The following is a 27,319-nucleotide window of genomic DNA, read 5'->3' as shown; positions in this document are numbered from 1 at the left end:
TCAAATTTCCAGTCAGCTTGCCGAGGACTTTTATAAAATGTGCAAGCCCCCGCATCATGTCCACAATGACCCTGATATTAAGACCTGCGTCTACCAGATAAAGTCGTCTGTTGCAGATTTTGAAGTAGGAAAGATGCATAATAATTATTACATTCATCATTGACCTGTTTATAAGATAATATAACATACTGTGATTTATCCCACATTATCCACGTGAAGTTCAATAAGTGATATGTTATGTATATTTCATTTTTATTGCGTAATTGAACTTTGTCCATTATTGAGGGTAAGAGTTTGGTCATACATGACTAATGTAATTTTTAAAAAAAAATGTTTACTTGAGTTTGAGATCTAGATACAGCATTGATTCTGACCTTAGAAGATTCCATAAATGAATTTTATTTACATTCTGGAGTAACTTTCCATTAAGATGACAGGGTATCTTCAGAATATGGTAACTGCGACATTGGCCAAGTGGGAAGGTATATAAAGGTTGTTTTCATCAGAATTATTTATTCCTATCTTTAACTTATGTTGCAGTCAGATATAGTTTGAGAATAATCTTTTATTAATTGGAATTAGAAAGTGCTCATTAATGCTTTTGGAATAAATCACTGTTTTGGGATTATTGTTAATTTATTTAGAGACTTTTTAGACTATATCATTGTGATACATCATGATTGTTTTCACATCATCACTATTCCAGACTACTGGTACAAGAATGAAATTGATCCGGGACACTATTGGAATTCATTCGGAACATTAGGGACTTGTGATATAACTTTTATGACTATTTGCATTTAATTCACAATAATGTAAGTTACTTTTATATTTTTTTTAACTTCCGTTCTAGAGAAATATATTTTTTTTGTTGAAATGGACTAAACTTGATGGATTTCGCTCTTTTTTGTTACGTAGTTCAAGACCATAATGTCTTAATAGCTGATATTAATAAAACACAACTCGTGGTTAAATTAATTCATTTTATTCAAAAATATTTTGATATTAATGCACAAGTATAAAAACAGATAAAACAGTTCAACCTCCTTTTAATATATATTGATATACAACATAGACTGGTATCTCAGCTCGTTATTTATACAGTCTAAAGAGATATTACAAATTACTAAAAACAATTAACGTTACCTATAGGTATGATAATACTAATTGCACAAGCCCCAGGCGAGCGGAGCTATACGTGTTGGGAACATTCTACTCAGAAATAAACAACAAAGCTAGCTGTAATTAATGCAATATGCAGGAGCTATAGTTTCTGTCAGGCTTAACTACAAGTTTAGTCTCTTGACTATACATGAAATAATCTTAATTCATATCTATATAATGTTTTGTAGTTTTAAAAATATTTATTTCCTTCAAAATCTGATACACATCACTGAAAATACGACTGAAGAACTCTTACTCCTGTCTAGTTCCAGCAGTCATCTTTCTTAAATGCTATATAGTACATGGTTTTGTCCGTGTTAAAATGATGGTCTTACATTTATGCCATGACAATGTGTAACACGCGTGCTGAAGTAGGATTGAAGGTATATTTTTTTCACCAAACATTAGCATTCAGGTCTATGGAAAAACAGTTTCTTTCATGCTACTGACATGCACATGGGCTCGTATCATTACTTACAGTTTACCTGTAAAGCATATATGTATTATATAATTGTATTATTATAAGTAGATACATGGTTTATAGGTAAACTGAAAGCAACGATACGAGCCCCTGTTCCTACATAGGATGTTGTGACTGGAAATGCGTTATAAACGTCCGTGCCATTGCAATGTGTGCGGATCTAATTCATCAAGGCGTATTGTTTATCTCTACACTGATCAAATTGATGGTTGACATGTTTTTGTGAACACATATACACGTGGAGAATTTCATTCATTTGTGCTGTGGACATTCACATGACATCACGACGAACTGTGATCTTATTTTCCGTACATTTTCTTTTCAATACTGGATTCGTATATCTGTAACTGACATCTGTTTTGATAACTTTGGATGGACAGTGAAATTGCTTAGTTATTTAGTTTTGAAGGACAGTTATTACTTCAGTTTTTATATCTAAGTTTCATTTGAGTTCTTACCGTTTGAGTTTGTTGAAGGACTTGCTTGATATTCATTTTCCTTGAATCTTTTATATGGCTTCATGTCGCCTTTTTCTTAGCAGTTTTAGGTCGTATGATCTCACTATATTTATTATTTATCAATCTGCACCTTTATTGAATTGGCGCGTGCAGATTTGTCATATGCATTTTCCTCTATTGGCAATCTCTCCTTCCTTCATTGTTTTATTTAGTTCATGGCCTAAGGACGTTTTTGCAGTATCATGTCATTAAGTACCTGTAATTAGTTAAGCAATTACAGAAAACAATGTAATCTTTGGCTTTTCATGTTTCTTCTGTTCACAGACCTGATGGCATTAGTACGATGCAGAAAGGTCAATAACAGCAAAGGACCAGACAAACAAGCCAGGATTTGAAAAGACTATATACAGATTTTAATGAGAAAGCACGATTCACACATTTATATGCAGACTTTTGTATTAATTAATTGTTAATAATCATTTAGGGATATGGACTTAACACACCTCACAAGTACAGAGGCGTAGCTGGGGGGGGGGGGGGGGGCAGGGGGTACATATGTCCCCGGGCGCCAAGGTACAGGGGCGCCAAAATGAGGCTTACAACGTTACATTATAATAAGTAAACAAGGGTAATATTCAAAAATGTGATTAAACGGGGAGGGGGCTGGGGCGCCAATTTTATAGTTCGTCCCCGGGCGCAAAATATCATAGCTACGCCTCTGCACAAGTACATCAAGGCATACTCCGGTATCCCCTTTTCGTGTATTCCGAGGTATCATAATTTGTCCGGTCATGTATGATACATGTTTGAGTGGAAAATCAGCTTATCGTTTTATTTTTTTCTGACGTGTTGTAAAAAATTAAGTAGGTTAAGAACTGTTTCATGTAGCTTTATTGAAAGCATGTTAATATTTTCTTTTTGACATTTTTGGTGATGTTTTGTATTTTCAAGATAACAAATTACTCTTCTAACGTTCAGCATACAAAGTAAAAATAGACGGCCTTTTTTTAAAAAAAAATTAAATAAAATTAAAAAAAACAAACAACAACACCTGTTAATTTAGAGCATTGACTTTAGTCATAAAAGTCAAAACTCCAGTTGATACCAAATTAGCTTTTGTTGGCTGTCCTTGTGAGTCGGTTGACCTTATTCTGTCTGTAATCAAACACTATCAGTTATTCTGAGTCGAAGATTTGCTTTTGGTTATAGTTGCTAAAGCTATTCAGTTTAAGTGAAAAGCAATTCACTTTGTGTTTTCTTTTATGTTAGAAAGACAAAGCTGTTAAAACAACTATATTAAAACAATATAGATATTTTTGGTTAGGTTTATTTACAGTAAAATAAAGCAAGCAAAACCTCAGTTTTTCAATCGTTTCCTTTACCTTTATATCTGACCTTGACTTTTTGGTGTCAAAATAGTTCATAGTTTTTGCCATATGTGTCAGAATTGCATTTCAGTATTAGGACTCTGAAGTCTTCACTAGTTCTTTTGTTTAGTGTAAGCTGCTCTATTACACTTCAGTATAGTAGGCAAGTTCGGTATGAGTTAACATTGCATGAAGTGCATTCTTTAACTTTTGTCTCCTTTTCTTCTGAATCCAGTCATAACTTACCTATTTTTTTCCGTCATAGTTTGCTTTCGGTTTTGTTTTTGGCTTTACAAAGCTTAAATAGAATATGAAATTTTGGTGTTTTTTAAAAGAGTATATCAAAGTCAAATCTGATCTGTAATCGACTAATACTAGAGTTGACTAGAGTTTTGATTTGGTCTTTCACATTTAACAAACAAATCTAAGAAATGTACTGCATTCAGAACTATTACAGTCAGAAATAAAGTTAATGTCTATGGCTGTAGAAGAGAAGCCAGAAGAGCTGAAAATAGAAGAAGCTGAACAGCTAACGCGACTGAATGTCAGTCTTGTTACTGATGTACTGAAGAAGAGAGTATGATCTACATTATTGACTAATGAATAATGCAAACGTCATTAGTAGAAAGGACATCTACCCCATAACCTGTGTTTAACATTTCATGGTGGAGTTAGTTTTGAGGTTTAGAAGTATGAAATTAGATGCTTGTAAGGGACGAATACTATCCTGAATCTATGCATAAAGAAGTTGTTGGAACATCTTTTAGAGGGATAGCAAAAAGTAAAGTGCTACTCTCAAGAGGAGACGAAGACTTTGTAGAGGAAATATGGCGAACACAGGAAGCACTTTTGGAAATGTTTATTCTGGTGAATCCATTAGGCAGAAGTGTTACAAAGACAACCAGAACAAAAACAATGCTTCTGCTGCTTAGTGGACATGCCGCGTGGGGGAGATTCTACAAATAGCAGTTGGAAAATGGTCATGTTAAGGAGACATCTAAAGATGACATGCTGAGGAACACGTGAACTTGATTAGGTAGTGAAAGGATAAAAAATGCACCCAGGCACAAATACGACACAGTTAAGGAATTTGATATGCTGCTCAGCGAGGTACGAAAACTAGATCAAGAGCTGCCAGGACGGGATAGATTTGCCACACAGGGGAAAGGTAATATTTCCAGCAGCATGTTTTGACAGCAGATAAAAAAAAGAACCTTCCAGTGTCATCAACGATATTTTCTCTCAGCTTGAGAGCTTCATGAAGAGGATAGAAAAAACTTAATGGAAAAAATAGAGAGTCAGAATATGTAAAACACTCAACCCGTAGACAACAAGAAGGCTAGTCATGGAGTCAAGGCTGGTCCTTCACCAGAATAGAAATGTGCCCTGATCTGAAAAGTAGAGCACATAATCATGGAGTGCAGAATTTAAACTGGAAGAAACTATCATTAGGCAGATTGGAGGAATCAAAGCAGTAGGCCCCAAGGAAAATTTATTAACGATATTCTTTCGTCTGAAAGTATTTTGCCCAACTTTAGTATTACTTGACTTGCAGGACTTTTGAGTTGAAGTTAACCTTGCTAATGGTAATACTTTACCTTGTATGGGCTACAGAGAGGCACATTTTAAAGTATTCTCGTTTGGAGAGAAAATGTGTACTGTCCATGATTACTTTGCCAACAACAAAGTGCAATAAAAAAAATTACCCGTCATTGTTGGGACAAATTTCATTTGTCGAGAGCTATTTGATAGTAGTAAGTCTGTTCCTGAGGAATGGGCTATGACTTTTCAGACCATAAACTCATATTGCTATAGTATTGGTGCAGTGAAAACCACCCTTAAGATAATAATCACAGTGGCCCCCATTAAGTCCGTCATCATCTCTGACTTTTTAAAAAAGCAAGGTAACTGGGACACAGCTGTGATGAGACCACGTAATAAGCTTCCTCGTTGGTTGACTATAGGCCCCAGAGAGGTATTATTGGGAGCAGCCAGAAAAACGCAAAGAGTTCCACCTAGTTTACGTTACATTTCTGCCAAAGATTGATCTATACGACCCTAGATCACTATCGGAGAGCTGCAAGAATAAAAGTCATGAGCACATGAATTCCAGATGAATTGCGTTCTAAACAACCCAAACCGTTGAATGGTCGAAAGATCTAAACTGCTTGGAAAATGAGGCATCGATGTTGACAGTGATTTCCTTACCCTTCTGCAGCAGCAAGAGGTCAAAAACTAACTCGAAAATGGGAATCTTTATTTTTCAAGGAAATAGCTGACTTGTGTTGCACTAACCTAACTGATCATGAACTCAGGTTGATGGATGATATTCCTTTTAAGGAAGCATATAAAAGATACCCCCTGGACTCTTTAAAAAAGTTAACATCTCCAGGAAATGCTAGAATAATGAGCAGTAAGGGAATCTCAAAGCTCCTTCTTATTCAGCATTGTCTTCATGTGGAAAAAAAAAATACAACCTAAGAGTTTGCATATATTTCCGAAACTGTATGAAAGACTCATAAGAGACATGTACTCCTTACGAAGCATTAAGAAACGATTGACATACTGGCTGAATCAAGCTACTTCAGAATTTGGATCTGACCTCCAGTTACTGGCTTGTCTTCATAAAAAGCTTAAAGTTCACGTTGCAGGAAGATAGCCATATATGCATATAAAGATATGTTACTTATATATGCAAATTTTGAATTGAGTTTAGACTCCTGTAAACCTAGAGGTTTTAGGGTAGTGAACGGCGAAAAAATGACATAATTTAAAAGGGAAATGTATTACTAAAATTGTCCAGTTCAATAGATGAACAATTTATTGAAGCTTTAATTACATAAATATATTTCGATAAAAGTAGTCTTCAAAATATAGATCTATGCTTTATTGCAATGGTGTATCCTAAATATTCAAATGGAATGACAAGAATGATCGTTCATTTTATTCAAACAATAAATGGCCAAATTTCACTAGAATAACACATATGATCACAGATTGCAGTGATTAAACAAGCACTATAATTCAGTTAATTTTCTCCGCTTATGTTTGCCACAACAATTTCATTAATGACAGTTATGATCATAGATTTCATCAAAACAGTAATTTGCCATCATTACATGGAACTAACAAATATTCAGATACACCAAGTATGTTAGACTGCATGATATAAAACAACAGAGGGCTGCATCTGGAGGCAAGTTTTAGTCAAAAAGGAAGATAAACACAATCAATGTTAGGACCTTTGGGCTTTATGAATGCAGTCAGACGGCATTTGGACTCAAAAATGTACCAGGTAATTTTGAAAGGCTGATATCGTGTTGTATGAGTGATCTCAATCTACAAGATTGCCTGAATTACTTTGCACAATAATGTAAAATGTTAGATGCTGTCTTTAGCCAGCTAAAATAACATGGTCTAAAGCTTAAGGTCTATAAATAAGATCTTTTTCACCCAAGGGCGCAGTACCTGTGCCTTATTGTATCAGACATGAGAATGGAAAGTGATCCCGCGAAGGCTGCAGCCTTAAGAAATAGCCAGTCCCCAAAGCATCAAAGATGTTAGAAAATTGTTATGGATTACATCGTATTTCAAAAGGTTTACGAAGGACTATGCCAAGACAGTGAGACCCTTAAATGACATTCTTTTGGGACGAATCACTAGAGAGGAAGCAAAATCAAATAAAGCCGGCGTTACGTGGTAATGGACAGTGGTCAAATATGAAGGTTCTGATGGCTTTAGAGGACGACTGATATGAGACATATTCCAGGCTGTACATTATACTGTCGCATTCATTTTGAATTTTGATGCAAGTACTGATGGTTTGGGATGGTGCTATGTCAGAGTCAGACTGGAATTGAAGGTGTCATGGGTAATCAAGACAGAGACTTTACACTGTGCCTTATTGTTTACAGTTTTTATCTGTCCTAGAATGGACAAGGAGACTGTTAAAAAGATATAGACTTGTGAGCGTTGCAGCAGGAGAAAACACCATACTTAACAAGGCAACAACACTTTTACCCATTCATTCAACTTCATTCTTGGAGTTCGTTTGCCTGAAGTATCTCTCATTGTAGAGATAAAAGGGTGGCTAGTTATAATAATCATTTCACTTATTATGCTCAAGCCATACCTACCAAATGTTAGACTGCGCACACAATAGAAGAAGAAAAAACACATTATTGGGCCAGTTTATTGTTCCATTGGTTTTCCTTGTAAGACTCATTGTGGTCAAGGTAAAAGCTTCGAATCAGTTGTCATTAAGAAGTTGTGTAAAGAAATGTACAACTCCTTGTCACCTTATGGGCAATGTAATGGTAGAAAGACACACCCATACACTATGCAGTAGAACCTATAGATGCATCAAAAACAGGGCTGCACGTACTACGGCCCTACAAGTAACTGCATATGGTGTTGCCAAACATGAAAATATGGGTTATCCCTCTTTTTCTCGTTTTTGGTAAACACCCAAACTGGTAATTGATGCATTTCTGGAATATCTTCCAAAGAAACTGGAGGCGGACACAAAAGCAGCTATGCAGCTAAACTCGAGGCCAGATTAGGTTTTGTCTATACCACTGCTTCATCAGAAGCCTCAAAATCATCAGGACGACAAAAGAAATCATATGACACAAATGTCTTTTCTTGATGTTGGTGATATATCTTTAGTGAAGGATATGCATCTTGACACGAACACGAAATTAGGTGAGTAGTGGTTAAAAAAAAGTTTAAATGTTGAATGCTCACACAAATAGGGAGAACCCCATTTATAAGGTAGGGAGAGAAGATGGGTGCGTTATGAGTAGAAGTTTCAATCGTAACTATTTTATTTTACTCTCAAGACCAGAAAGCGAAAACTTAAGTTACGGGGCCAGTAAAAGACCAATTAAATATGCAATCAAGTTCTTCTGATAGATACACGGACACATAAATTTAAACTTCTTATAACACCAATGACTCTTATTCAGAATATATATTCCTGGCGTTTCCTCATAAGAGGTGCTAAAAGCTTCAATCCAGAAGCCGCAAAATTCATGGCTCTTTCTATCGAAGCTGACCCATTTACCTGTATCATGATGACGAGACATGCACGATCGTGGAGACACAGGAGACCGAATATGGACGTAATTATTTTAATTTGTATCCGATTTGTACATTATGACTGTAAATAATATGTCAGGACGACCTTTCCAGAAGGAGAGAAGTGTGTCACAGAATAATGATTTGACTTTTTGATTATTTCCTTAAGAAACTCATTCAGTTATATATACACAAACACTTGATAAAACAAATTATCACACATTTCATAATGAGTTATTGAAATGTATCATTGGGGAAAACTTAAATAGCCACAATGACGATATTACTTTTGGAACTTTCTTTTTCCACATAGGATGTCTATCTGTCCTTATGTATATTCTTTAGACATGTATTTCTCTCTTTCTCTTTCAGTCTGTCTCTCTCTCTCCAACAGGATGAATAGATCGTAAAATGTGTTAACCCTCTAGTATACATTTATGTAATCAATGAATTGGCGCCATCAAGAATGCATCAAATTGAACACAACTAACAAAAAGACAGCTGTTAGCAGTATTAACTGTTTATAATTAGTTTTCCACATGAAACATACAAATTGTCAGTAACTGAACTTACATTACCTGTTGTTAATGGATTTTCTGTTACACCCATATTGTACTGTTGTTGCCTGTTACGCTCAACGACAAAAGGTACACATTGTGAAGAAAAATTCTTGAATACATATCGCACAAAATTGTTTACGTAGCGATTTTTACTCTGATCACGATTATAAGCATGTCTCAAAACGATGGAGAAATTAGGCATTGATTAGTGTCGACTGCAAATAAAAATTAAGCGAAAATCGAAATTTGGGTGCAGCATCGATCACCACAACAGACTTCAAGCCTGCGAACCTACACATCATTCCACGTCTGAATGCAAAAATAAACAACAAATGCGGCCAAAATCCTTAGAAGTTAACTGACAATCAGTAAAATCTCGTATTTAATGATGTTACACTCAGAAGTCTGTTGCAGTATTCTGGCATGTTGCTATATTACATTCACCACTGCAATGTTCGCTGTATCATTACCCGCAAGAAATGTGTTAACGAAAATAAAAATCTCTTCATTTTTGCATGAAAACATACTTTAATTTGAAGAATTACATGTACAATCTAAATTTATAAAAAGTCGCTGCCTTAACATTAGTGTAAAATTTCGGAACTTCTTTTTATCGATGCAGTAATGCAGCCGTTAGTCGCAGTGGCATAGAATATAAAAAATAAAAAAACAAATTGAAAGAATCTGCAATAAAATTATACAAATTAAACAATCTACCTTTTTTATATAGATTCAAAGAAATATTTCACTCGTGAGGTGAACACAGTTTGTTACGTCACGAGTGGCTTCGCACGTATGCCATTCAGCCATGTTAGAATTAAGATTCCATTTTTGCTGTGATGAAAACTAGTCTTGTTGTCATACCTATATTGCAGATACGTTATTACATTTTTCCTGGCTACAAATAATGTTTAATTTATTATCTTTATTGTAAATTTGATCAATAGATATTCATAGAATATGTGATTTCAGTAACGTTTTTTGACGTAGATCTCTATTGATTTTCTTATGAATATTGATCACATATTGAACGCTCTTCCAAGAGAACATTTATGTATTTAGAGATCACTGTCTCAGCCTTTCATTTCTTAACTAATTAACCCCTAGTGACGCATTTATGCATAATAGGGTTGTACCCAACTTTCGAGCTCTGTAGCGTCAAGATCACCAAAATGTAGACAGATGAAGCTCTACAATGATACCAAATAATCTGGACTTTTTTTAATCAGAAGGAAGCAGGAAAAACAATTTTTTAACCCGACTTTTACCCTTCTGCACACGCGCGAGCGAAATAGCCAACGAAAAACGACACTTTTCACACAACTAGCATCCGGTTAGACGGAAATCTCTTGGAAGCATATGTATTTGGATGTATTCAGAAGTAACCCCAAAATGCGTTTCCTGCTCCCATTTCAGTCGAAAATGATAAAAGTCTCTCGGCCTCAATGAGTTAATACGTAAATTTGCTGTTCTCGTTTAACGTTCTTATTATAATTATTCATTACATATTTTTCTGTGTTCAAATGTATATCAGACATTTGCCATTTAGCTATGTTAAAATGAAAATGTTATTTTTGCATTGATGAAAATTAGTACCGTTTTCTTATCTGTATTGGAGTTCAAGTTATGCATACGGTTTGAGCTGATGAGATGCATTCTTGGGACTATTACAAACCCATGACAGAAATATGCATCAGGAACACATGTATGCATATAGGCTTAATAACATGTCAGCACAATTTTGGCAATATAGTGGTGACTAAAAGTAAAGTTCTAAAAATAAAAGGAGAGAAATGGCAAAAAATTTTTAGCCTGAAACTATGTTCAGTTACGAACCAAGTCAATTAATTAAGAAGTGGTATAGAAAATAAAAAAAATTAAAAAAAAAATGTTTTTGGTGATAATTGCCAAGCCATACCACCTGAACGTGGAACACAGTTTTAGAAGTTCTGCAATAATAATCTCATGTGCAATGAAAATAATTTTGGAAAATTCTGTAATATTTTTATTTACAGAACGTGACGTTTTTTGAGCAACGGCTTTCAAAAACACTTGATCATTTCGAGAATGGTCCATTTTGTCATATTGTTTTTGATGAGTATACCATTGTTATGAAAATACGCTAGAGCTATGAAATCTGAAACAATTTAAAGCTGTTGTAGAACTTAAAAACTGTATAAAACTGAGAAATGGAATGGTATGCTCATGGTAAATATTATTTTATTACAATGTCATGTTATGCCTGTTACCACAAAGCATTTTCAAAAACCTAGTACAGTCAATGGATCTAACTAAACACTGTTACAACGAAATGGAAATCAATGCAAAATCTTCAGTACTCATCAAAACGTGAAAGTACGTTACTGTTGCCTCCTTTTGCTGGTGTTTGGGAGTATTCAAAACGAAAGCAATCAAACTTCACGATTGTGCAAGCAAATGTTAAAATAAAACATACTAGCTAAACGATTATCTGATGATGCTATACAAATTTTAAAAAATTAAACAAATACTGCTTACATTAATGTTGATATAAAAAGAAGAATGGGAATGAACCTGAGGATTAAATCAAAGACAGACAGACAATGTCAAAGCATAGTATATTTAGTTGTGTAATCTTACATGAGACATAGAATCCAGTGTATGACTAATGAATACAAAACCTTAAGGAGAGAAGAGGGGAAAAGGGACGGGGGACTGAATAAAGTGATGACTAAAGAAATTATAGTTACCTGCAAAACAAGGTTTTACTTATAAACATGAATCCACTCACCAAATCGAGTACATGTCAAGTATTTGACAATATAGAGCGTGGTATGGAAGATTCGTACTATGGCTATGGGAGTCCACAGGAGCACATGTCAAGTAGTTGACGATATCGAGCGTGGTATGGAAGACTGATGCAAAGGCAATGGGAGAGAGTGCTATGCATTGAGGTATGCTATGACAGCAGATCGAGGCTAGTTTGAACAGGACTAAACCTGTTACTGGCTGGTTGTGAGTTGTCCAAGCTAACCATTGCAATATTGTGTGGTGCAAGGGAATTAGGATGCATCAACATGCCAAGGTTCATCGGTGTAGGATCGAAACAGAGTTGGATTTGTCTAGATATAATAGAATTTAAAAAAATACCAAAAATGAAAGACACAAATGGCTGAAAATAAAAAACCTTTCTCAAGCATGAATATTAGGTCACAGTGGCCTAAGTTTGGTAGGGCTGAGCTACTCTCTTTGAGATGCGATGTTAAATGCAAGACGAAAAAACGAAACGATGAGTACATGAACATAAACACACAAACAAATGAACGAACACAGGACTGAATGAGCAAAATATTATCTCCCATTCGAGCTTCACTGATGAATGGATAAATAACCCTTCGACCACAATCATGACCATATAAACCCTGTCTCAGAAGCGATTATTAAGTCTTATCTATGTAAAAAATGGATCTGAGATGAGACGAAGGTCAAGATGACCTATTTAACATCTGAAAAGTGAACACCAAGGACTGTAGCTACAGTTGTAATGATGATAACTATGACGATGACAAGCATCCACTTGATGCAAAGCTGTCTCCTTTTTTTGGCAATGGTTCTCTGCAAAAGCCTATCATATCTTGGGACCTCCACTCCTATAATCTTGCCATTCTGAAAAGCAAACAAATATACAACTGTATCGACAAGTATTTTTTTTTTCTTCAGAAATCATTAATATGATTGCAAAGAATTAAAAAAAAATGGTCGTTAGAACATGCGGCCTCGCCTACACATCATGATCTATTCTACGTACTCCATCTTTATATGACTCGCAAGAACTTAACTAAAGACTTTGACAATCGTAACTTTTACCGTGATAAATCATTATTATTGAAAAGGTGAAAGTTCTGTTGGTCCATGATTATGCTAATTAGATACAAAAAGAATAACGGAAATGTCAGTCATAGTTGAGTAATGTTACTCAAGCTTCAATCATCTAACAATTACCTTAAGACTTTGTTAGTCTACATCATTTGACAAATCCCCAACCCCACCTGACTACCACCGGCTTTGTAAGTGTTATTTATTCAGCAATAAATTGCTGCCGAGTCTCCAGCTGAGTTCAGGTTTGATTATTACATAATGATACACATGGGGTGATAAACATATCTGAACATAATATTTTATTTTCTTTCAGCACTTTTTGCACAGTGACATTGACATTTTACATTTTGATCCCAAAATTTATGGGGTTCTTCCTTACCGTAAACGCAAGCTATCCACAATGTTTGTTACTGTAGATGTCGGAGAGATTGAGTTATTGATCTGAATATTGAATATACTTTCATAGAGAAAACTTAGATATGCATTACGCTGTTTACAAAATAAATGTCACTGGTCAGGTACACCGTTAACTTGATTTTGGACAAAAGTCAAGTGCAAAATACAGATGTACATAACATATAATCGTTAAGAAAGCGAACAAACAATACGGATTAAATATACATAAAAACAGCAATATGTTAGCTATCAGGCGAGATTATCTCTGATAAAGCAACATTATTTAGACTATTAGGTGTGATTATATCGGATACAACAACATTATTTAGACTATTAGGTGTGATTATCTCTAATAAAACGACATTATTTTGACTATTAGGTGTGATTATCTCTAATAAAACGACATTATTTAGACTATTAGGTGTGATTATCTCAAATAAAACGACACTATTTAGACTAATAGGTGTGATTATCTCTGATAAAACAACATATTTTTGACCATTATATGTGAGTATGTCTGATAGAACACAATACTATATTAACTATTAGATGTGGTTATCTCTAATAAAGCATCGATATTTTAATTAGATGTGGTTATCTCTGACAAAACAACATTAGCTTTAATTAAGTGTGATTATCTCTGATAAAATACAACAATATTTTAACTATTAAGCGTTATTATCTCGAATAAATCGCAACAGTATTTTAATTAGGTGTGATCAGCTTTGATAAAACACATTACTTTAACTATTAGGTTTGAATATGTCTTACAAAACAACACTTTGTTAACTATTACGTGTAATTATCTCTAATTAAACAGCGATATTGTAATGATTAGATATGATTGTCTCTGATAAAACACAACACTGTTTAAACCAATAGGGTGTGATTTGGGGATTAGCCAAACACAAATCGAGTTTTAGGAATTTAAATAAATTTCTGCATGATTCAGATGACAGCCTGTTGTAGACCTCAAGGTGGAGGAAACCATAGACTTTGGAAGGGTTGAAACTGGCGATTGAATCCCGGGACGCAGATGCGTAAAACAAACAACAGGGTGCAATATTATTGCCAGCTTCTCAGCCGGAGGCCGGTATTTTTCGTTTTGAACTGGGGACATCAAATTTACAAGTCTTCCTTTGCAGCTGATTGTTTGACTAATATTGCTAAAATTAATACAGTTAATTTGAATCTTTATTTGCAGGAGATTTCATTAATTCCTGACCGAAGGGAAGTACCCACTGAAATTATAGATGCAAATATTTTACCATAGACCTGACTTCAACTACTGTAAGATTTGATTGGAGATCTCCAAATAAATGAGCCGTTCTATAATAGCTATGCTAATGCCATGTTTGACATAAAGAGTCTCTTTCAAATTGTGTGGTCTCAGAATTAAGGAAGTTGATCTACTTGTTCATAACTACAAAGTTTATGAAACAGCACCGTCCTTGATCAATTTTTAATTTTAAAATTTCTGAAATAATGTGTTATAACCTACAAAAGCCATTAAGTCATACGTATACTAATACTTATTTAATGAAGGGTCATGAAAATGGTGGTATGTTGCGTAATATTTCGAACTCAACATCTTTGTTCTGGCGTTTTAAGTAAAAAAAATAAATTATTTCATTGAAATGCCATTGTAGCGAAGTATTAGTCCTCATTAATAACTTAATTTTATTTCATACTTCTACGATCTGGTCTACTAATATACACAGAACGAGAGAAGTCCATCACGTAGAGGATATATAGCTTTCCAAAACGTACAGGACATGCTAGTCGGTAAGGACTTACTGGACCTGCTTGTCAGTAAGGGCGTTATATAAGGTTAAGACTCTGTGGGATGCTTTCCTTTGAAACTTCTTCCAGTGTTGTTGATTGCATACGCATTATGAAAAAAATGGTTCAAGGTTTTTTATCATCATCCATCTCTGATGATACATCACCGTCATTTGTCCAATAATGACTGCTCCTATGTCAGGACAATTTGTTCAACGTTAGTCAAGCCATGTTCAGCAATTAGTTTTAAAGATGAAGCTAGTAAAAATAATTCCACTTTTATATGTTAATTTAAACCGCTACCTTGGCCTAGTGGTTAGAGCGTTGGCCTCGGAAGCGAGAGGTCGTGGGTTCGAACCCCGGCAGAGTCATACCAAAGACTTACAACAAGCTTGGCGCTCAGTATTAAGAGGTTAGTGTTAGGACTGGTCGGCCTGGTGTCAGGATAATATGACTGGGTGGGACACCATGCTACATGTCTGCGGCATGATGCCCCAGTGCTAGACATCACTATAAACTGCCACACTGCAGACATCGTTGCCATATGACTGAAAATGTTTTAAAGCTACGTTAAAAATTCTAACCACATACCCACGCATATATTGATTTTACACCATCTACATACTCCCTCTCAAACCTGGTCTGATACAGTTCATTAGTTTTTAGAAGTCGCTTAAATGATTTTTTTAATTCGAGGTCATAATGGCCACATTTGATGACAGATTGGTATTATTTGCGTAAATCTGAAAGGTCTTCGTGACTGGATACTTTCTATAAAGATTTATCAAATTCTTTGCGGTAATTATGAAGAAGATATTTTAAGGTTTTTCTATTTTTAGTAGTGATGTTTATATCTGATGGTGGATCAGCATTAGATGTACAAAATTAGAAGCCTTCGTTGTCAGGATGCATTTCGTCAAATTCCGTTTTCAAAAAGATATTTAAAGGCTTTTCTATTTTTAAGTGACAATGGCCACAACTGACAGCAGGTACGCATTATTTGTACAGACTGGAAAAGTCCTCATTCCATAATGTTTTCTGTTATGTTTTATCAGCTTCTATTCAGTCGTTTTTTTTAGAGAAGTCATTTAAAGTTTTTTTTTTTAATGATTCAGTACCAGTTGTACAAATCTGTGACCTTTCTGTTTAGCGATTTTTAAGGATAAGTCGTTTACATTTTTCTGTGTTTAGTAACAGTTACCATATTTGATGGCCGATTAGGGTCTTCTTTCAATCTTTTAAATGTTTTTATGCCAGGATGCTTTCTTTCAAGTTTGGTCAAATTCTACTCGACAGTTTAAGAGAAGTCGTTTCGAGTTTTCTGTGTTTTAGTAACAACTTTGATATTTAATAATCTTTCAGCAGAAGTTCTACAAATTCAAACGCCTCTACGCCTGAACGATTTCTGTTAAATTTGGCTAAATTCTCTTGAACAGTTTTTTGAGATAAAATCGTTTAAACGGTTTCTTTTAAAACATTTCCTGTAACAGCGGCTTGTCTATGTTTAGTTATAATGGCTATTTTTGAAGGCTGACCAGCATCATTTGTACAAACACGAAAAGTCTTTCTGTTTTGAATGCTTTGGGTCAAGTTTGACCGAACTCTGGTAGAAGGAGTCTAACAAAAGCTGATTAAAGCCTATTAGTAAGAATGGCTATATTTGATGATGGATCTACATCATTGCAAAAAAATATAAAAAATCACGTCAAACTGCTTTGTGCCAAAATGTAATGTTCGAAAGTCCTACAAAACTTTAACAGAGAAAGTTAAAAAAGCAATAGTTGATGGACTCATCAGGCAGGGTTATACCATAACCTGAAAAATCGTGCATATACTGCCTCATTGATGAAATTACATTAACGTATTAGTTTACCAGGTAGAGTAGATGAGACATATCATTCGTTTATCCCATACCATTGTGATCCTTGAGTCTTTAATTTTGGTTTATCATAAAGCATTCAGAATCTTGTAATATTCTTTTGATGTCAGTAAAATGTGGAATCCAGAATGAGAAGAAACGTTTTTGAAAATTAAATTCTAGTTGGGCAAAATTATGTTAAAGCTCCTTCAAATGTTGCTGGTTTTATTATAAGAATAAGGATTCCTTGGATACCAATGCTTCACCTGCGTAGATAGGCTGATAAATCTGTCCCGATAATGTTTTATCTGATTGCTATTGGGACCAACGTATGGGTCTACGCATACAGTGCTATAATGTACTCACGGTGATTCACAAAACCTTAAACATAACGCTTCAGCTTAATGTTGCTGCTACACTTAAATTAAAATTGTCATGCTATTTACTAATGCAGCAATGATCTAAGCTTTTAACTTACAGAATACTTAATATTATTTACATGCAAAACAAGGGATGTATGGCATGTAGTATCATGAACTTTTAGGAGTTATGGACTAGCTTGCACACCATCTTTAATGTTGGATGGCAGACAAATTATACTATTGACTCAATACCACCACTGTCGGTACAGTAGATAACATCATAATTGCTATTTCTTGCAAAGTACATGCTTTTCTACAAATTAACCAGCAATCATGCTTATGTATGTGGTCTTACCCTGTAAGCGCTTTGTCGGTCTGTCCTATGGAATGAGCGTCGAAATTCCATTTTTTCATCATCTGTCATGCTATGAGCTTTTTCTCTGTCAATGTCACTCAAGTTCTCCACATAAACTGGATTCATTTTGACAAAGGCTGCATCATTGCTTATTCGACCACCATAGATTTCACGAAGATTAATTTGTTCTGCTTTGTATTTCTTTGGTCTGTCTTCATTGAACACAGTATCTTCTGTAAACTTAACAGACTTGTGTTCTGATACAGAATTAGTCTGTGACTTACTTTTGCTATTCCCCGTTTGCGCATCAGTATTTGTAATTGTCAATATTGATTTAATTGGTCGACTGGAATTCTGTTCAACATTACCTGAGTGGGATTTACGCTGTTCTTTGTCATATTCAGAATATTTATCATGACTAGAATGAGATGAATTTATTGGCTGCTCATTGCTAAGTTCACCTGAATTTAAGTTTGTATTTGTTGTCACCTCAACATCAAGATCAACATCAGTTCCTGTAGCAATCACAAAACTGTTCACATTTGAAAGAGAATTGTTTTCCCCCTCTGAAACTGATGCAGAAGATGGATAATCTGATTTTGAGGAGTTAAAATGTTTACTTTCACAAGACTTGGTATCAGAAATTGTGTTTTGAATTTCACGATTAGTTACCAACTTTTGTTTTAGTAAATTCTGTTCATCAATGTTCTTTTCCACTGTTGGGCTAGGCTCTTCATCAATTGATAGAGTTATACTATCTAAATCTGGCCAATCTGAGATGGGGTCAGAGGTCAAGTCAGTTGTGTTCTCTGGCTCTTTTTCCTTACGCAAAGCACTATGAACTACAGCCTCTGTAACAAGAACATTAAAGTTAATTACTGACTGTGACCCAGTCTCTAACTCTGGCTGGTTTTCAGCTTTGATTATCACCTGAGACTTTGAATCAATGGGATTTTCATTCTGATCAAAAGCTGGATTTCTTATGCCAAATATATTCTTTCTATCTGCATTTTCATCCCTCTGGATTAAACTACTGGTATCCTTTAAAAAAGTTTTGGAATTTGAGGTCACATTATTCATTATTTTCTTATTATTTCCGTCGCTGAAGTTTCTTTTCACTGTTGCATGAAGAGCTCCTTCATCCATTTTTGCTTGTAAAATCCGTATAGGTTCATCCTTAATAGTTTCATTATTCGTGATTCCTGACTTTGTTTGTCCACTATCTTTATTCTTGGGTGGAGCACTTCTAGTTTTTTGAAGGATACGTTTGTTATGCACGGAAGGAAATGTCTCATAAATCTCAACATATATGTCTCCGTTAGGATGTCCACTGGAATCTTTATTCTGAATACCCGCGCTGTACTGCCCGGATATGTCACTGTAGATTGGGTTCACCTTTAACCCCTTGGATCTTTGACCAGAAATATGGCCTCTAAATATAGCCTGTCAACAAAAAATATTCTAAGTTGAGTAAATACCATGAGCAATAAATGATCTAAGTACATGTGTACTTGTAAATTACATATGATTCTGATATAAAGTCATGAAAATGTAATCAGGTCATTACTCATATGCAAACATGCCAAACCAAATTTCAGGTATCTACCTCGTGGAGTTTTTGCTTTAATATAGTAAAAAGGATTTCATCAAAAACACATAGAGGTATTCTTGGCTTAATTGTGCTAAAACGTTTTTGCCAGAAAAGAAAGTCCCAAAAATCAGGAAACGTTTTAATAAATGAAGTTAAATGCTGAAAATCTAACTATGTCATCTAATGACTACATACTTTCATGGATGACAACTTTGTTTATTCTTACTGTTTATAATTCTTTACGGCATAATGTTTAATTTGAAAACAAATTGTAATTTCATCAGCATGTAATTCCAGGAATGGATACTGAAAAAGGTTCATATTTAAAATTTTGGCATGAGTGACATTGTGCAAAACATGTCCAGGAGGAAGTATTTTGTTGTGTTTCTTGCTGTTGTTCCCTGGAGGACTTGATATCTTCGTGAATGAAATGCAATATCCCACTATTTTACTCAAACCTGAAGCCTGTTTGAATCGTTTGTACGTGTCTATCTGATTAATTATACGGCATGTCATCGGTAGAAAGTCTTACTCTTGAAGTATTAGAATTAGGCAAATAGTTGTACTTTCATCTTATAATCATTACTTGAGCATGCGTGTGGTGATAGCAATTTCCTGAAAAATAATTGCACGTGTTCAAAGACGGATCTTATTAACCCGGACATAAATGAGTCCGTAAAATAATTTAATCGTACTAATCACATATGACACTTCTACAAAAGTTCGTGAGAATAAAACTGACTATAATGGTAATATTTATAAGAAAACAAATGATCTGTACTGCGATGACGTGCATAATGCTTATGTAACTCTATATCTTGGGATAAGAAAATTGACATGGTATTGGCCTGGGCGGGGGGACAGATTAGGAGAAACTACATCACTTTGAGCTAATCTGTACAAAGCAAGAGAGTGCTTTCAATAGTCTTTTTCTGTTTTACTAAATAAATGAGTGCCTATGCCTATAAACAGCTCAGATAAATTCTCAATTTATAGAATAACAAGGCAAACGACACATAATTATTCACAACTGCTGAAGATTAAAATAACTTGCATACGATATGTATCGTTTTGTATCGATTTGTCACCTCTTGTATCGATACATGTATCGGTACCGATATGTGCATCGGTAAACCAAAAGTACCGATGCATCGCTTGACCCTTAGTAATGGGAGATAGAAAGCATTAAATGAATTCATGAGTGATGGAAAGTGTTTCAGTGGGAAATTGTTATGAAACATTAAATGTAGCAAAGGGTGAAGGAAAGTAGGTGTGTGGTAATTCTTATTGAAACATTAACTCCTGTGTAGGAAAGTGCTTTAGTTTAAAGATACTAATGTTACCAGTAGCTTTTCAATGTACAGTGTCATATTATAGGGTTTATATGGTGGTACTTGGCAGATGCAGTTGATTCTTACGAAAAAGACGCCTGGCCTTTTATATTGTGAATATTGTGAATATTAAAGCAGGAAGCCGACAAAACATTATTAATTAGAATGAATTAACTACATTACAGACCGCTCCGGTGGCCTAGTGGTTAGAGCGTCCACCTCGGATGGGGGAGGTCGCAGGTTCGAACCACGGCGAAGTCATAAAAACGGCACTAGCAGCTGCCTAGCCTGGTGCTCAGCGTTAAGAGGTTAGTGTTCAGAGTGGTTGGCCTGGTATTAGGATAATGTGTCTGGGTGGGACATGATGCTACATTTATGCAGCATGATGCCCCAGTGTTCGACATCACTATAAACTGTCACATATCGTAGTGATATTACTGAAAATTTGTTAAAGCTACGTTAAAATCCAAATCACACACACACACACACACACACACACACACTACATTATTACACTTAAAGGCTTAAAAACAGGCATGGGTAGACAGGCAATTTCAGCCATTCCACTTTTACGTTAAACAATAACATTACATACTGGCCATAAACAACAGTCATGTGCAATTATTTTGTTAACAATCATACAGTGAAATATTTAAATTCTTGAAATAAAACGAAAGTAAAAGAACGTGTTCATATGACCTGTATCTTGCCCCATCTCCGAGCTTAAATGAGCAAAAAAGCACTCAGAATGTATGCATCTGATGCAATGCGCATGAACATCTGAAACAGATATTTCGAACAAAAAAGAAAGAAAAGAGGCGTAATTTGATTAAAAAAATCATTGAAGCACAATGACAGAGGATGTTTCACCTGGTTATTCAGGTTATTCCATCAAAAGATGTAGGACTAGATGCTCATACAAGAATTCTCACACATGGTATAGACATATAACACCTGACGGTATAGACATCATATAACACCTGATGGTATAGACATCATATAACACCTGATGGTATAGACATATAACATCTGATGGTATAGACATCATATAACACCTGATGGTATAGACATATAACATCTGATGGTATAGACATCATATAACACCTGACAGTATAGATATCATATAACACCTGACGGTATAGACATCATATAACACCTGACAGTATAGATATCATATAACACCTGACAGTATAGACATCAAATAACACCTGATGGTATAGACATCATATAACACCTGAAAGGGGAGAAACTCTGGAAAAATGGATCTGAGCGCAGTACCAAACCAGATATACATATTCATCTGATGTCAATAATACCTGCCAAGTCTGAGGACAATTCGTCTAAAACTGTTAGACCTGCTACCACACATAAATTAATCATAGAGTATATACATTTAACACCAAAAATGGACATTACTTTGAAAAACACATCACAGTGTGATGACAGAATGATATGTCTATAGTGTCACCCAGTGTCGATAATATCTGCCATGTCTGAACACAGTCCATGGAAAGTTGCGAAGTAGTTGCACACACACCACACACATAAACAAAGAAGATTTTTGAGATGAGAATACAAATGAAAAGACAAGCCTAATGCAATTTTCTCCTGCCATGTTTATGGGAGGTGGCATAACTACTACACTGTTTTCAAATAAACAAGAATATATTCTCATCTAAATTATAAAGAAATGTTCTTTATCCTGACAAGTTCTTTACAAGCTATTCATTTCAATTTCATATGTCTTTACTTAGTAACAAGACAATTTTATATAATATAAACATTCTTTCAGACAGTACCCCACAAAAAATTAACACTACTTTCATCAGTAAAAGAAAATCAGATTCTAGGTACAGTCTACCCTTTTACATGTTTGATTTTAAAAATAAGTCTATCAAAGGCATTAGGGGGCCCCGAGTGGCTGAGTGGTCTAAAGCACTCTCCGTTACAGATCACTGCCATCTCACCTCTGTCTGCGCCGATTCGAGTCTTGGATTCAGCCAATGTGGGTATGTGAGAAAGCATACCAGTAGCTTCTCATGGGTCCATGGTTCTTTCCGGGTTTTCCAGAGTTCTTCCTCCACCATTAATACTGGCCGCCATGTATAGCCTATCATGTGCTGAAAAATGGCATTAAACCCCACAACAACAACAACAACAACAACAACTATCAAAGGCATTAATGCTCTTCTTGTTGAACAAGATATGCAGAAATTCATAATATGTTCACTTCTTCCCTCCTTGTATCATTTCAACACTGATCATGGAAACCATTCCGATATGATGCGATTAAACTGTGAAAATGTTTGCCTTGATGGCCTTTCTAAAAGTCTTTATATGTCTACTTTTTTAAAGAATGGTCTTATCTGAAAACTGGCCAGATACACCATCAAGATAGTGGTGGTCCTGAGTAACTCTTGCATTGCGAAAAAGGACAACTTACTGAAGTAGAAAACCAGCTACACCTTTTTCTGCAGTGGCAGGTGATCTCAATAGCACCATTCAAACCTTACTTTGAACTGTGTTGCCACTTGAGTTGATAAACATATACACAAATTATCAGGAAAAGTAGTCTTATAATTTAATAGTTCATATTTATGTAAAACAACCCCAACAGCACCTGCCCTGGGAGCTGTTTCAAAATTTTAGAACCAATGTCCACATCTACTAACCTCTCCCAATCAAAACACAGAGTCTGAAGTCTCTAACTCGAACAGTTATTGGAGCACTTTGATGACAATCAAAGCACCTGAAATCATTAACAATCTTGCATATAAAATTATTTAGATACAAAAGTGTACCCATCCCAAGTTCTGCCTTTAAAGGAAGGATGGAGTATGATTTTAAAACTACTCTACACATCTACAGACCACCTCCTCCACTCTATCATATCCTATTTAAACAGTATAGGAGGATTTGTGTGACATTATACATCTCCAGATAAGCAGCATGGTAATCCTTGCCTTGTCTTTGATATGTGCTGTGATTAAAAATTTAAAATTTCTTATACTTAAGAGGGGTAGGTTTTTTATTGAGCTTAGGTTCATAATGGAAGTACTATTTCATTACAATTCGAATTACAGAAATAAAGTATAAACTCTGGTTCCTCTTCCAATAATCTAAATTTCAAGGATACAAATGTCAAGGAATCATACCTAATTATACTTATAGACGTGTCCATCCATCCATCCATCCATTTTTCCATGTGTCCATGTATCCATCACTCTACCTGTCCATAATTTTTGTTGACCTTGTAACATGAACTCCATCTACACCATTTTAGAAAAAGTGATAAAATTTGGTAGATGGCAATAACCATTTCAGTTCCTGCATGCTGCCATCAGGAAAGGAAGGGGTGATGGTCAAATGTTACATTCTCATGAGTGATATAGATTCTTCCTTGTAACCTGAACTCCATCTACCGACTGAGGTAAATGTCCAATTTTGTTATATTGTTTCATATTGTTTCTTATTGTTTCATAATGATGTACAGATGAGAACATTTCTGATCCTATATGCTGGCAGAAAGTGTGTCTGGCTGGTGAGAAAAATGAAGAAAATTAAATAGCTTATGGCAATGTTTTATATCTCCATTTTTGTAAGCATCAGCTTGAGTTACATTCCTAAAAGGTTTAAGAATATGGGGCTAACACAAATCACATAGACTGTATTCCTTGGACTGGAAACACAAAGCAGCAAAACATTTTTGTGCAAAAAGTTTGACATGGTCACCAACATTACAAAACACTTTTTTTACCCCCTTAATTCAATAGGCTCAAACTTGTTGAAAGTTAATAAAATAGCCCATATTAGTCTATGAGGAATCTAACTAAAATAACATTCTCCACTATTTATACAAATGGCCTCAGTTACTGGTAGTCTATCAGGAGTCTAACTAAAATAACATTCTCCACTATTTATACAAATGGCCTCAATTACTGGTAGTCTGTGAGGAGTCTAACTAAAATAACATTCTCCACTATTTATGCAAATGGCCTCTATTACTGGTAGTCAATGAGGAATCTAACTGAGATCGCATTCTCTACTATTTATGCAAATGACCCAAATTAGTCTATGAGGTGTCTAACTGAGATAACATTCTTCATTATTTATGCAAATGACCCAAATTAGTCTATGAGGTGTCTAGCTGAGATAACATTCTCCACAATTTATGCAAATGACCCAAATTAGTCTATGAGGTGTCTAACTGAGATAACATTCTTCATTATTTATGCAAATGACCCAAATTAGTCTATGAGGTGTCTAGCTGAGATAACATTTTCCACTATTTATGCAAATGACCCAAATTAGTCTATGAGGTGTCTAGATGAGATAACATTCTCCACGATTTATGTAAATGACCCAAATTAGTCTATGAGGTGTCTAGCTGAGATAACATTTTCCACTATTTATGCAAATGACCCAAATTAGTCTATGAGGTGTCTAGCTGAGATAACATTTTCCACTATTTATGCAATTGACCCAAATTAGTCTGTGAGGTATCTAGCTGAGATAACATTCTCCACTATTTATGTAGCTCATTACAAAAACATTTCTTCAATGGTTTTGCATGTGTGTGTAATTGTTAAAATGGCAAATCGGCACATGAATAATATATTTTCCTTGAAGCCAGTAAATGATTTACCCAGGAGTTTGCCATGGCAATTGATTCAGACTGATTCAGTTAAAGGGTTCGAACTTGCATCCATCTGGTCATGAATCCAAAACACTAACCATGCCAAGAAACTGCTGCTGTTCTTCATTCATTAGTGCCATGTGCTAAGAGAATAAATTCTCATACACCCTTTGTATCATATTAGTGATGTGATGCTTATTTTCATTCACAACTGCGCTGTTAGTGCCGGATTTACATTTAATTGAATAACTTTAATTATATAAACTGATTTCTCATTTCTGGAAATAGTTTTGAATGTGTGAATATATTTTTGCAATGGATAGTACAGTAAACTGACTAAATATATGGCACTTGCCTAAGGGATGACTCAAAATCACAGTATTTACCCACATCACAGTGTGCACTAACTGATGGGCATTGACCTATATCTGCCATTGTATACGATGCCAGTAGAGCTGGGTCTGTCCTGTTCCCTTGAAATCATATACCAAACAAAAAGCATACAATAGACCCTAATCTGCCTGTCCATTATGCAAGAGCAGATCTAGGTATACGCTACTTGCAGTTGGGTGCACATAAGACAAGAACATAAATGCTGAGCAGCTTCAACAACAAGTAGTTGGAATAACAGAAAATAAGACCAAGTTAAACATCCATCTAACTTTATGGCTAGGGCTCTAATTAGTGGAAACAAATGCTAGATTTAGCTTTAAGATTGTAGTAAATGAAATCTTCCATATTAATTGAGAAAATATTTGATATCAGAAATTACATTTTCAGATTCTATGCCCCAACTCATTAAACTGAATAGATGATCAAAAACTTCAGCAATCTGGCTTTAAATAAATATTGTTTCCTTTATGGATGAAAACTCTCTGTCATCATTTATTACCTATGCATGAAAATTACAAATCAGAGATTGAAATGGAAGGTACTTTGGTTTCAAAATTCAAATATTAGTTACAGCAATCATCAATTATACATAAACATTGTTGGAGCATGTATGATTAATTGTTCCACAACAGATTAAAGCTGATTAATCAGACAAACTGCAATATAAATTACAATGACTTATCTTGTCTGCACTTAATTTTGCTAATGTGATCTTAACCTTTTCACCTTTTGACCTACCAACCTTAACCTTTGATCCCTGAAACTATTGGACAATATTGAATTTCTTTTATCCATTTGGTACACTTCTTTGCATTATAATAAAAACAATGATTTATATTTACACAGTAGCATTAATTCTCTTATCGTTAAAATTATTTCTTTTAAAGGCAATAACACTTTTATAATGAATCAAACTGTGTTTTGAGAAGCTGGTCTCTCAAGACAGGTGGTCTCTCATATCACTGGTCTTTCAAGACACGTTTTACTGCAGTAATATATGATAATATGGTCTTTTTACTGAAAGGAATATGAGTGGACTACTCAAGCCAGATTACACTAAAACTAAACCAGGTAGTTATGTCTGTACGTAAACATATACAGAAATTTGTCTAAGTAAAGTAAATGAAAATAAACACTTCCATGCTTGATTTGCAATTAATACCAACAAAAAAAAACAAGTGAGATAAAATATCTTCCAACTAGAAATTAATTAAAATGCATGAACAGATAGACAGACAGAATTTAAACAAAAATATAATGAAAAGCAGAGCTTTGAATGAGGATAGGCCTTTTGATGGTAACAATCAAGAATGGTATGAATTATTTTTATAACATTGAACCATACCTGAAGGAAATCAACATAATAACAATTTGGCTATTTGATTCTGTAAAAGCTCAATTAGACTTAATGAACAGACTTATGAAGAAACCAACAAAGGATGTAGAGCAAGTAGTGCATCAAAGGTTTGGGTACAGGTCTAAAAAGGCCCCCAAATGTATTAAATGGAGGTGAAATGGGTAACATGATTTGTATTCATCCAAAATTTGACATATCAAATTTGGACAGGAAATAGGTGGATGTTTGACAGAATACAATTTTACAAAGTTACATATGATCTAAAATGCAAAATTCATTAAGAGAGTTGTT

At 34.8% G+C, this 27,319-nt stretch overlaps 1 protein-coding gene across 1 annotated transcript in view; it reads right to left on the bottom strand.

The window, feature by feature from the left end:
• Positions 1-969: 969 nt before the first annotated feature.
• Positions 970-27,319, bottom strand: part of LOC149801701 (uncharacterized) — a 94,243-nt gene continuing 67,893 nt past the window's right edge. Inside the window, exons 6-7 of the mRNA XM_089955971.1 lie at positions 17,721-19,163; positions 970-12,754 (exon numbers count right to left, since the gene is read on the bottom strand). Coding sequence (XP_089812097.1) covers positions 12,584-12,754; positions 17,721-19,163 — 1,614 coding nt within the window. The 3' untranslated portion in view covers positions 970-12,583. The remainder of the gene's footprint in view (positions 12,755-17,720; positions 19,164-27,319) is intronic.

This window comes from Sinohyriopsis cumingii, chromosome 4 (assembly GCF_028554795.1).
Source record: "Sinohyriopsis cumingii isolate HCF-2022 chromosome 4, ASM2855479v2, whole genome shotgun sequence".
Lineage (NCBI taxonomy): Eukaryota > Metazoa > Mollusca > Bivalvia > Unionida > Unionidae > Sinohyriopsis > Sinohyriopsis cumingii.
This window is presented reverse-complemented; position numbering and strand designations above follow the sequence as displayed.